Consider the following 13728-nt stretch of genomic DNA (forward strand, 5'->3'; position numbering starts at 1 on the left):
CCTTCACTCTGTCCTTTTCCACTTTACAGTGCTTCCTGCACACCTTTGTTTTCTGTCATGCACACTTGCACCTTCTTTCCACCTTTCTGTGCCTCTTGCACACTTCTCCTTACTCTTCACCGTGCTCTCTTGCACCTTCAGTTTCTCACCATGCGCTCTTGCACCTTCCATTTGCCCTTTAACGTGCCTCTTGCACTCTCTGTATTTCTTTCGGGTCGCTTGCACCTTTCTTTCTCACTTTCGGGTTGCTTGCACCTGTTTTGACTGTCTGTTTTCATTCTCAGTGTCTCTTTGCTTTCTCTCTCGGTTTCGGGTCGCTTGCACCTCACTTACTTTGGGGTCGCTCTCGCAACCACTCTTGACTGTTTCTGCACCGCCAGAGCACCTTGCTGTCTTTCATTACTTCCGTGCATCTAGCGCACCTTTTTTGTCATTCCGCTTTGCTTTCTTTCACCACTTTCCAGCTTTTGCTTGCTTCGCATTGCTTTTACCTTTCTCTAGGCTGTATTTCACCACTTTCAAGATTTCAGCGTCTCGGCACACCATTCTCCATCAAATCCTCCAGGCTTCTCTTCCTGCAGCTCCCTGCTCCTTGGCTCCTCTGGTCCAGTCATCATACCAAGCTCCCTCTTTGAATCTGGCAGAACACTTTTTATACTTCCAGGTGAGAGTCAATTGGAGTCAGGTGTGGCCAGTTGGGGAAATGTGCCTGACCTTGCCTGACTATTAGTGGGCCAATTCAAATGTGTTAGATGGTAGGCCTCACTATGCATCCCCATGTTTCTATGGGTTGCCTCTTCCTCGTCCCAGTACTTATTGGAAATGGCAGAGGGGGTGGGACAAGAACAATGAGGGTTCTTGCAGGGCAAAGGGTAATAAGGTGGTTGAAATTGGGGAAAAGGAGAATACCCAGCTGGATTTTTATATAACCAGTATAATTCCCGTTTCCCCATATTATCCTTCTTTACTGGCTATTTGAATGGTTAGACGGCTATGGATAAGAAGTCCTTTGACTTGAGTTGGGGAAGGACCCAGGGATGTTATAGCCAAATGGATTCTGTTCCCTATGGTTCCTGTACTTCCCCACCCTTATCATTCTATGATTGGACTTCTCTTCCTTATTCAAGAGAGATAGACCTGAATATCCTATGAAGGATTCAGGGATGTCTTCCTTACCCCCCGTTATCCTAATAAAATACTGCGTTTCGCCTGAGGGTCTCCTAGAATTATTACCCGGACTCCTCTAAACAGGTAATCCTCCCTCACTTGTCCACCACTAGGGATTGGATCCCAAAGCGATGGCCCTCCCATGGACACCTGAATAGAGGAATCTCGGGACTTACTTGGGAGTATACCCTCGGGTTTCTCACAACACACACAGACAAATGAGCACACATACACACACACTTTGCTACTCAATACCAACGTCACTATTTTATTTGTAGCCGGGTTCAGTTAAACATTCCTGCTTTGTTCGTAATTGGGAACAACTGCGCAGTTGTGTTCAGTTTCATTATCAGATCATCATCTATGTTGGGGCTAACATATCTTAATTTAAAATCACTGAAAAATGATCTGCCCAGGATCATACCCTTTAGCCACGTGATGTAGCTGAGATTTGAGACCCATCCGTGACTTAGGCACACTGTCCTTACTTGGGAGTAGCGGAAAGGAGAATGTGGCAGCGTTTGGCTTTTAAGGCTATTGTGTTTTATCTAGCGATGCAGCAATTCTGGTCAAATAACTTGAGAAAAAATATAAAATCCTCAGAATGTTAAGCACAAACAGTAGAATTGCAGCACCCTTGACAAGCAACCATCCCGCAATGTATTTAAAAACCATACTGCATCAGAACCAGTGGTTAAAATGCAATTACACAGTATTCATGTAGGGGCTTGTAATTATCACCCCACGTCTTTTTAAAAGTTTAAAAACAAATATACTCCCCCCCAGTCTATATTCACAAAGCATGGCATTTGCCTATTTAAAAGGATTATCTGCTTACCTTATTCACACTGAATAGTGGGAAGCCAAAACAGGCCCCGTGAGTCTCGCAGCGAGCGCCGTCCTGCAGTGAAGCCGAGCCTGGGGTCGTGTCTTAGTTAGCTGAAGTCTCACACTTTCAGAAAAAAGATCTCCAAAGTCCTCTGGCAAGGTGCATGCGGTTGATGTTGTCCCAGCCAGCGTCATCCTGCTTAGAGGCTGAGCCTGGGGACGTATCCTAGTTAGTTAATTATCTCTGCATGGACTCCAGCAGTGTCCTGTGCTCGGCCAAAGGTGTCCGGCTTGAAAAGAAATTGTTTCACTTTCAAACTGTATTTCTCCTTGTAACCAATCACTGTCCTCTGGGTCATACTGCCCCCATCCAATGACAGTGCTCTCCCTAAGCTCCACCCCTGGTGGCCATCTTCAGATTTGGTAAGCATGTAAAGTGGCAGTATGAACCAAGAGGAGCCGCAGAGGGGAAGGAGGGAGGGTTTGCATGTGAATCCATGCCAGACCCATGCTGTAGAACAATAGTTACAGATAAGTAACTTAAACCTTCTCCAGCGTGGGGTCTGGCATAGATTAAAATGCTCATGAATAACGATTACACAGCAGTATATATACACAATCACGGGAGGTGGCAAATCTCAACAGAAGCAATAACACACTTCTGGAACAGACCCACCTCAAGTGAACAGGTTGCGTAGCACCGCGTGGACGACCCTGGACTCCTCCCTGTAATCCCTGTAGACACAGTAGAACCATGTGAAGGTGTGCGTGGACCTCCAAGTAGCAGCCCTGCAAATGTCGAGAAGATGCACACCAGAGAGAAATGCAGTTGGTTCTGTGATGGCTCTGGTAGAGTGGGCTATCAGTCGGCCTGACTTCGGCCGGCTCACCAGTCGATGACAGTGCATGATGCAGCAGGAGAGCCACCTGGAGAGGGAAACCTTTGATAAGGCATTACTGTGATTTTACAGGTCCAAAGTTGAACAACTGAGAAGTTTTCTGAATATTCTTTGTACATGTTATGTAGAACTTCAGGGCACGAGCAATGTCCAGCGAATACAAGGCCCTCTCCTCTAGCGACGACAGATTCGGGAAGACGGTAACTCCAAAGGTTCATTGAGGTGGAATTTCTACGGTACCCTTGGAATAAAGGTGGGGTGTGTACGCAGTACCACCTTTGAAGCGTGGAAAGACAAGTAAGGCTGCTTGCACAACAGGGACTGGATCTCCCCGACCCACCGAGCCGAGGTTATAGCCACAAGGAAAGCTGTCTTCCACGAGAGGAACTTGAGCAGGACTTGATGCATAGGTTCCAAAGAAGCTCCCATGAGCTTAGTCAGTACTACATTGAGTTCCAAAGCCCGGGCTGGAGCCTTCAAGGGCAGAAAAGTCCCAAAGAGCCCCTCAAGGAACTCTTTGACAAGTCTGTGCGACCACAGAGAGGGTCTACCAGGAGACCTGGTGTACTGGGATATGGCAGCAAGGTGCACCTTGATAGAGGCCGTGTGGCAATTCCACCTTGGCCAAGGAAAACAAATAGGGAAGATGTTGAGGGGCCGTGACCCGCAGAGGGGTAATCTTCTGATTTCGGCACCACACAGAGAAGCATTTTAACGGTGACGAGGCTCTGGCCTTTGCCAGGATCACTTTACATTCAGCTGGTAAAGCATAACCCCCAAACTCAGACTTGCAGGAGCCATGCCCTCTGGTTCAGAAACCCTGGGTCGTGGTGCCGAATCACCCCTCCCTCTCTGGTGAGAAGGTCCGGGAATAGCGGTCGACTGATGGATGGGGCTACTGCCAGATGCAGCAGGTCCGCATACCAGATCTGCCTCGGCACGTTGGAGCGATGAGTATTATCTTGCAGTGGTACTTTCGGAGTGTGTTGATCACACGTACCATGAGTAGAAACTGAGGAAAAGCGTACATGAACTGTCCCTCCCACGGTAATGAGAACGTGTCCCTCGTGTTCCTTGGCTGAAGGAACCTGCTGGCAAACTTCTAGCACTTGGTGCTCGCCGCCATCGCGAAGAGGACGGTCTGGGTTTTGCCCTATCTGTCGAACAGAAGGTCCACCGTGTCTTGGCAAAACTCCCATTCGTTGCAGGAATTTAACTCCCTGCTGAGCGAGTCCGCAATGGTCTTCTTGACCCCTGCCAGGTGAAAAGGGATGAGAAACATGCCCAGAGCCACAGATCCTGGGCTTCCTTGGAGAGCAGCAGTGAGTGGGTCCCCACTTGCTTCCGGATGTAAAACATGGTGGTGGTGGTGTCTGTGAAGATCCTCAACACCTTGACCTTCAACGGCGGCAGAAAAGACTTGAGGACCCAGAATACGGCCGAAGTTTCAGGATGTTGATGTGGAGGTCCTTCTGCTGCAGTTACGAGGCGTCTGGCGTGCAACTGTCCGGAGTGGGCTCCCAATCCTTCCAGAGAGGCGTCTGTGCTGTCTCCTGGTAAGGTGAAACGGAGTCCCTTGCACGAGATGCAGTCTTACACCCCACCACTGTATCGCACGACAGAACTCCTTGTTGAGGGATATCTTGTCCGCAAAAGTCCCTGTTACTTGCATCCAACTTGCATCCACAAACTCCTGGAGAGGTCTCATGTGAAATCTACAGAGGCAGACAAGGCCGATGCTGAAGGAATTATAAGTTACTCACCGTAGTGACTAACGTACTCTTAGTCCATAGTCCCCTTTCCTCCATTCTGTACGGGCGTCCCTTCCAAGGGACGGGAGACAGAACCTTTTTCACCAGAAAAAACCTTCTTCCCCCTTTACATTTAGAGGCATGCGGGGCACGGCCCACGGAGCATGCGCTGCCCTGACTCTGCCCTCCTGCGCCACACCTCAGTCCCCATTGACGCGTCGACAATAGATTTAACATTGCCTAATACCACCAGTATTATTAGGGGGGAGGTTGGTGGGACGTATGGAGGAAAGGGGACTATGGACTAAGAGAATGAAGAGCTCCCTCCACCTGGCGAGTCTGTTCTTCAGCGCCTTAGAGGACAACGAGTCACAAGTCAAACATGATTGCCAACCGTGGTCTGAGCCAGGGCAACGTAGGCAGAGGGCTTGGGGGTCTGAAGTTGGGAAGAGCCCGTTGCAGGATGGACACCTGCTGAACCCTGTAGAAGTCGACATGCGCCGGGGAGGAGCGTGACGCCTGAGCACCGAGTACCTGAATGATAGATAAGACAAAAAAGACAAAGAGTAGAAGTATCCAAGTGTGGAATTACATGGCCGAAGCCAAACCCAGGAGCGCTGGTGAATTCAGCCCGTTCCCGTCGACGCAGAAAAGTGGACTGAGGTGTGGCACCGGAGGGCGGAGTCAGGGCAGCGCATGCTCCCTGGGCTGCGCCCACGGGCCTCTAAGTTTAATGGGGAAGAAGGTTTTTTCTGGTGAAAAAGGTTCTGTCTCCTGTCCCTTGGAAGGGATGCCCATACAGTATGAAGGAAAGGGGACGGGAAGTAAGAGTTCATCATGCCCAGCAGCAACTACCGTCGCCGTCTGTACCGATTACAAGTGCTGCACTTTGCCTTGTATGGCTCTCGCTTTCTCCTCCGAGTAAGACGACAAACCCGTCACTGTGTTGAGTCAGGCACCTAGGAACAGTGAGTCCCAAGATGACGTCAAGCAGGAATTTGGATACTTTATGGAGAACTGCAACTCAGTCAGCAGACGTACGGTCCTCAATGTGTGTTCGCTTGCCAGAGTGTGTGAGTGGGAATGCATAAGCCAGGCGTCCAGGTAAGGGTATACGTAGATGCCTTGTAGATAAAGATGCACCGCCACCAGGGCCAAACACTTTATAAAGCCCCTTGGGCCGACTTCAGGCCGAAGGGCAAAGCCTTGAACTGGTAGTGCAGACCCTGAACCAAAAATCGTAGGAACTTGTAGTGTTTCTTGTGAATGGGGATGTTGAAGTAGGCATCCTCCAGATCCAACAACGTCAGAAAATCCCCTTCCTCCAGTTGGCTGAGTATGTGCTGCCACGTGACTATCTGGAACTTTTGCGACTAAGTAATGTTTGAGACTACGTAAATCCAGGATCGGACTCCAACCCTCACGTTTTCTTTCAAACCAAAAAGTATCTGGAATATACTCCGGAGCCCCAGAGACGCTGAGGGACGGGTTCTATTGGTCCTTTCTGTAACATGGCCCGTACCTCCTGCAGAAGTTGTCGTCCGTGGTGTTCCTGTCGCTGTATCTTAACTATGAGGACGCCTGTGTTGGAACTCCAAGGTGTGCCCTTGTCCAAGAGCAACCAGCAGCCATCTGTCCGTGGTGATCTTTTCCACATGCTGACGAAATTCACCAGTCGGCCTCCCACTGGTGTGCATAAGTAGGGGCCCAAGGCCACAGCCGGTTCAGGACTTCTTGGGGGTTGCAGCTCTGCCCTGCGGGTGGCACCAGTGCTGTCCTCTGCTGCCTTGAGAGCTACCCGAGTATGCTTCTTACACGGAGGAGCACAAAGGTTGCTGGTACGGGGTAATATAACCCTTGGAAGATCTGCCGGGTTTTCCTCTGGATGAGTGAAAGGATGATAGCCGTTGCTGCTGTAAGGTTCCCAGGGAGCGTGCCATCGCTAAGTCAGCTTTTATTGCTTGCAAAGACTCATCGACTGCCTTGCTGAAGAGGTTTTCCCCATTAAGCGGCATATCCTGTACCTTAGCCAGAACGTCCTGGCGGACGTGTGTTGCCTTCAGGCAACCTTGACGATGCAGGGACACCCAGTTCCCAATCTGGCGGACACCTGTGTCTGCGATGTCCACTGCCGCTGTGATGGCGTTGTCAGAGGCCACCTCCTCTTCTTGAAAAAGTTCTAGTGCCTCAACCTTCTTGTCCTCGGGCAGGAAGTCTAGAATAGGACCCAGCTTGTACCATAGTTCCTGGTCATACAGGGACAAAATGGCTAAGGCATTAGCAGCCTTGATGGTAGAGGCTGCTGTATAAATGATCTTCTTGCCCATTGCATCCAGCTTCTTCCCCTTCTGGTCCAGAGGTACCATGGCTGCCAACGATGAATCGCTTCCTGGCTGTGGCTATGACCACTGAGTTGAGCGAGGGCTGAGACCTTAACCACCGGGGGCGTTGGATCTGGTACCCTGTACTTGTTCTCCAATATGTCGTGCTTCGGCGGGCCATACTCAGGTTTTTCATTAGCGCCAGGCCTTCCTCCCAGATGTTGTCCAGGAAGGGCACGGACTAGATGGTCTTTCTTCGCGACTTGCGCTGCTGGTACAGGAATCCTTCTTTCTTAGTCTCCTCAGGAACCAACTGAAACAACTCAGAGGCCCTTGACATCATGGAATGAAAAGATCCAACTTTGTCCAGTGGGGAGGCCCTATGGGGCTTGTCTGTGTGTGATGTTTTTCCATCAGCCGTGATAAAGTCGTCCTCGTCGGTGCCCATGTCTGTACCTTTGTCCGTGTACGGACCCGGGGCTTCGGGTGGGGTCGTGTCACAATGAGGTGGTGGAGTTGGATGGTGCCGTGGACCAGCGCCCCCCCTTAGACTTTCTCTTCCGCTAGGGCGTGCTCAACCTTAGAGGCTCTTGAGGGCTCTGTGGAGGCGTAGGTCCCGGTGCCAAGGGCATCCTCTGCTGGATTTCTGTGACCAGTGTGTGCAGAGTCGTCAGAATATCCAGCTACATATCCCGCATCTAGAGGTGAAAGGAGACAGTGGCGTAGGGTCTAGGCTGATGCGTCTTCTCTTGCCAGCAGGGGACCTAGGTCCACTACCCCCAGATCCTCCCCCTTCTTGATCTGTCAAGTAATTGTGCAGCTTATTGTCTCCCTCGTCAGAACTTGAGTAAATCTGCTCCAGTAAAGGGCTGCTTCTATCTGAAGCAGCCCGTGGGTCCACGTACCGGAGAGGTTCCACTGGGGGGACTGTCTCTCACTCCCTCTCAGGCGGCTGCTGGGTTGATGCAGTCGCTGGGTCTTTCCCCAACCTCGGAGTGGCTGCTGCCTTTGTCACTGCCTCTGCAGCCCTATCTCACCTTGGGGGTAAGAACACCCGTGGGGTGGTCATGGTAGACACTTCAGTCGTGGATCCACTCTTCTGCAGAGCTGTTGTGGTGACGGCACCATCGTTGACTAGGTTGACCTGGCAGGCTGCAAGGTCTTAGTTAGCTTTGACAAGACCTCTCCGAACTTTTCCCTCATCGATTTATCTGCGGACACAGAGTTTGGAAGGGGTTAGGAACTTTCTGCCCGACTCGTGACCCGCATCAGCATCGTACCCAGCGGAGCCAGCGTCACACGGCTTGGCCTTCTTGATCACAGCGAGCAGGGCATCCTCAAAGGAGCTCGACCTCCTGCCGGAGGGAGTTTGCTCCTCGGACCGGCCGGTCCTAGATGAGGCCTGACCCTGGCCAGAGGATGAGTCAGTGGCCTTGCTCGACTTGAGCCACGATGACAGTCTGCTGAAGTAGTCTTTTTTGTTTTTCTTCGAGAAACCAAGGCACACCTCGCATGCCTCAACATCATGGTCTGGATGCAGGCAATATAAGCATTTATGATGCTGATCTTCCACAAATACATTCCTTAATCCACACTTTGCGCAAAGTTTGAAGAGGCTTCTGCTTTCCTAGACCTTCTCGAAACTTCGATGAAGATCTTCGCTGGCAGCGGATCCCTGCTGCCTATCTCTGTCCTTCGTCGAAGACGATCAAGCAAAAATCGGTCACAATTCTAAAACTTTTTATGGAAAAAATTCAAAATAGCATGAAAATAGCTCAGAGAGCAACTTGAGTACTGCCAACACTGAAGCATGCTGTAACAATTAGAAGATGGCCACCAGGGATGGAGCTTAGTGAGAGGACCGTCATTGGATGGGGACAGTATGACCCAGAGGAGAGTGATTGATTTAGAGGAGAAATACAGTTTTAAAGTGAAAGTGAAACTTTTTTCTTTTACTGAGGATTCCCAGCCTGGCGACAGGGAATATTCACAAGCATGTGAATCCAAGCCAAACCCCATGCCAGAGAATCTGCAGCTATTTACTTCCTCCATCCATCGCTTTGCTATGAATATGTGGGTGCAATCAAATCCATAGGGGTTAACTACACGGCCCCCTGTTTACCTCGTGGGCCCAGAGGGGCGGGGTCACTCTCTGTCATCATAACCACATCACTCTGCACAACCATAGATTCATAGTCCTTGTCTTCACAGCTTACTTGGCTCACGGATGCTCGCCCAGTCTCTACGGCCAAGGGCTGATCCAGAACCGCAGTCTTGGGATTCTTATAAACTTTATATCCAATTGATAACAAATGTATATATTTTTAATATACATTTTATATAAAATCAATCAAAATCTATATAAATGTTATAGTAAAAATATATAAAATGTATATCAAAAGCACAATTTACATCAAACATTTTAGCGTTCTTATCAAATTGTTATCCAACAGTTTGGGGGGCAATCCATTTGATATTGGAAGGGGGCGGGACTAAGGCAAAAAAGGCATGTCCATCTGTCAAATTTGACATGGTGATGAAAGGGGGCCGCATGTACTACTCAAATTAAATTATTTCCATTGACATTTGTTATATCAGCAAAAAAACATGATGCACTCTGATACAAGACCCTTTGTCTCGGAGAGTGACATCTGGCTGATTCCGTTTCTTTTATCCTGGTTAAACCTCAATAGAAATTAATAGCAGGCTCCATTCTCTCCATAGTGTGGTGCTAGCTAGAAACCACCTTATGTACACTCCTACTGACTGTGAAGTAACAGTGTTGGTAATCGGGTTGTCTGTTTACCCGCTGACAATATTGGGCAATGCTAATTTAAATTTGGAATAGCAATAAGCTGCACAGCTCGGTGGTCAAGGGCATGTGGTACAGCCTTTGCAATGACACAGGGCAGATTCAGATAGTTCATCAAGTGATCCAAAGCCTGTGACAGCCAATACCGTTTTGTAGAATCTGTACAAACATTTGCACACAGTTTTTTTCATGATCTGTTTTTGGGTTTACAATATTGCATGAAGCTAAAGAAAATAATATATGTTTTCCCAACTAAGGTTTTTATTTGCAAAGCTGAACTGTCCAGACCACCTGGGCAATTCTTAACTATGTTATCATTTTCGTACACATTTCCCTTGAAGCTCAATGATTACACTTACAAAATATCAGAATTAATTGCAATTTATCATATTTGTAAAGTGATTACCTTTATGAATCAAATAAAAAGGATACTTATGAAGAACAATAAACTCATGAGGATAAACCAATCATGTGATTCATACTTGTTTGAAAACTTTAGGACATATTTATTCAGCGCTATTTTGAAAACTCACCTTTTCACCATCCACATCTGCAGTAATTGTCAATTCCAAAAGTCCCATATCCATGAGTCGGACATAATCTTAAAACAAAGACAAAATACTTCGGTTTATGAATTGATTTCTTTCACATTGAAATTACTTTTAAATTCCAGTGCATCTAATACAATATAACAGATTTTTTACTTGGCCACAGTGGCCAAATCCATGGAAACAGCTTACCTCTGTAACCGAGAGCCTTTCATTGAATTACCTGTTGTAGGAGCTGTGATGTATTAAAGGTATTCGTCCCTTCTCCCCTCTGTTGGGGTCTGGGCAAGTGTACCTCACTGGGAGACCCCCCCTCCCTTAGGGGACAAGGACTTCCATTTCTGTGAGGAACTCCCTAAGCCACACATCACAGTAGTAAGCATGTATCTGCTATGAAGATTAATGTAACATCAGCATATTTGACTGAAGGTAAAGCTGAAACCAACCACTGTGGAGAAGGACAGGAGAATGTCTCTTTAAGAGAAGATGCATACTTAACTGGGACGGGTGGAGGAACAAGGAAAAGAAAAGAGTAATCTACACCAAGGAAGCCCCTCCGACATGAGCATGCCTTGAAGAGGTGGACCTGAGATGAGCTGTGGAGCCCACAATTTTCGAAGAGCTGCAGAACGCCATTGTGAGACGCTGGAGGCCCAGTGTACCCAACAATGGAGGAGCCGTTGGTAAACAGGAAAGCAGAGTCCTGTGCCAGGTGGTGCCGAGACCACATCCATATCGTAGTGGGAAGGATGCCTGACGAAACACGCCAAGATCCATCAGAGAAGGCAAGTGGGAGCGCGAGCAGCTTCCCAACGTTAACCCCCATATATGGCAGAAGGGAAGGCGACAACAGGAACACGACACAACTAATGAACGAGAAAGGCAGCATAGAAGAGGATCACCCGAGCGAATGCCATGGCCTGCAGCTTTTCCCCGACATACAGAGAGGTAACATGAGAACATGAGAAGCGGGAGGCTGACGGGGCAGACAAATATGAGAAGCAAACCACATCCCAATGCTCACGACAAGTTACTTAATATAAACCTGTAATTGGAACTGTGTAAAGCTGATAAAACAGAGATTGAATAACGCTGTGTGGGAAGTCTATGAAGACTGCGAACAAAGACCTGATAAAGAAGGGAAATTACTATATGAGCACCAAGATGAAAAGGGGAGACACTGTAGCATAATATCTTGTAATAAAGGACTATCATGTGAACAAGATAGTTACAAATAGAGAACCAGGAGAAGAGGGGAAATACCAGGTGGGAAGAAACCACAGCCAAGTTGGGAAAGCCTGGATCAATAGATTATGAGAGATCTGAAAGCTCCTACAAGAAGATGACAAAGTATCACGAGGAAAGGTGTCACAGATACATCACTTAAGAGAGCACAAAACCAAACAGTGTTATAGAAGAGCTTCAAGAGTTAATCCAATTGATGAATAGAGGTTATTGCAGAATATCGTGCTAGACAGGCAGCACAAGCAATAAAGATATTGATACAAAGAGACTGTCAGAAGATATTGCAACACCAGGGGAATCAAGCCAATCTCCTGGACTTGTTTAAGTTAGTTATCTTAGTGGTAGGGTCAGGTAGAATTAAATTCGGACTGAGGACCTTTCATTCTTTGGGACTTCCTAACGACAGAGAAGCACATTTAGTTACTTTAGCTATGTAGGCAACTTACTCTAGGAATAGGAAAAGAAAGGCCGTTTTCTTATAATTTGAATACGAGTGAATTGAAATGTCCTTAAAGAGTCTGACTCCTCCTTCCGACCTAACACAGTGCCTTCTTACAGTCGGTGTTACTCTTATATTTAGAACATGCAATTTCTTTCAGAGTTAGGTGCCTAAACCATGCCCCACTCAGTTGTATTAATAACATTTTATTTGGTCCTCAGTGCCACCACTGTGGTTGTATCAGTTGGAGGAAAACAGAGATACCCCCTACTCAGCCACATACACCCGATTGTGGATCAACCAACTGATTCATTTACAATACACTATTCAATATTTCATATGTTCTCCTCCAAACGGTACTTTGCATTGGAAGAGCACACAACTGCAATAGAAGGCACACAATTTTAGTAGCAGCGTGGCAGGAGCCATTAGATAGCAAATCGGCATCTCAGCAATATTGGATATAACAATTCCAACCCCACATACCATACAATTGTAGCATATTATTCCCAGGTCTCAGGATCATCATAAAGTAATAGGTTATAGCAAAAAGGACTTCCATCATTTCAGTCCGATGACTATAGGCACCAATCACCTGCAATATGCAATTGGCCAGACTGGGGTGGGGGTGTTAGGGAGAATTCTTATTCTATGGCTAATTTCCCTCACCTAGTGAGTCCCCCAGCAGCTTTGCTGGATTTCTGGAGTTTAGTTTTTCCACTTGGTAAGAGTGTGCCTCGTTTTTTCACTCTTACCTGTGTTTTGTCATGTGCATTTCTACTTGATGTGTGATCTTGGGCTCTGGAGCACACCACTCCATGAGCACAACTTGTTGTGTGTGTTACACAGCACCTTTCAGTGCAGTTAACACAGGGTTGTCTCTAAGACTTCCCAATGACTCCTTTTTCTGGGGCTGACTACTGTCCCCCCAAAACAGGTAAAGTTGCCATTAACTTTACATAGTCAAATAACCACAGATCCAGTACACCCACCTTACACTGAGTATTGGAAAGGGTTAATCCTTAACCCTTTTTATCTGTCCCACCTAGAGCATTGTTTTGCTCTTTTAACATTTAGACTTGGCTGGTGGCAGTGGTATCTACCCTAACTTTTCTACCGCGATTGTACTATATAAACATAGTATTGTTTTAGGCTATTATATTAGCCTTGAACATAAACCCGCTTGACCAAATACTCTTTCTTTTGGCTCCGGTCGGGTTTATTCATCATTTCTTTTTGTTAAAGTCCTTCTTGTGTTTTACTTTGTGTGGCAAACCAGGTTTGCCTTCTTTGTTCACCGTCTTTTGGTGGGCTTCTGCCAAGAAGCCCTCCTCTGGGCGCCTGGGTGTCTAGGTGGGCTGAAGGTGAGGGAGGGGTGTAGTCACCCCTGCACGGGGTATCCTAGGAAACACAAGTCGCACTTTGCCATGATTGGCTGAGGTGGTTGTCCGGGCTGGACAACCCCCCTGCTGCGTGATTGTGATTGACAGCCAGGCTGTGTGAATGGGGGATTTTCGCATAAAACGCAGGACTCTTGGGCTGGAAGTCAGAGTCGCCAATGGAACTACAAGGAACCGATGAGAAGCGGAGAAGAAGACGGCTGCTGCAACTACCCCATCCCGGTGAAGCCCTGCTGCAGTCCTGAGCTATCTACCCTTCAACGACCAGAGAAGATCCAGTCCGGAGTCTTCTTCCATTGAACCTGGTGGGGTCAACCA

The 13728-nt window shown here is 47.7% G+C and overlaps 1 protein-coding gene across 6 annotated transcripts in view; it reads right to left on the reverse strand.

The window, feature by feature from the left end:
• Positions 1–13728, reverse strand: part of ATG2B (autophagy related 2B) — a 5509925-nt gene that overhangs the window by 2168278 nt on the left and 3327919 nt on the right. For all 6 annotated transcript variants that reach the window (XM_069637692.1, XM_069637689.1, XM_069637687.1 and 3 more), the window contains one exon: positions 10312–10379. In XM_069637692.1, the coding sequence (XP_069493793.1) occupies positions 10312–10379 (68 nt within the window). The remainder of the gene's footprint in view (positions 1–10311; positions 10380–13728) is intronic.

The sequence above is a fragment of the Ambystoma mexicanum genome, chromosome 14, assembly GCF_040938575.1.
Source record: "Ambystoma mexicanum isolate Mex_15411 chromosome 14, UKY_AmexF1_1, whole genome shotgun sequence".
NCBI lineage: Eukaryota > Metazoa > Chordata > Amphibia > Caudata > Ambystomatidae > Ambystoma > Ambystoma mexicanum.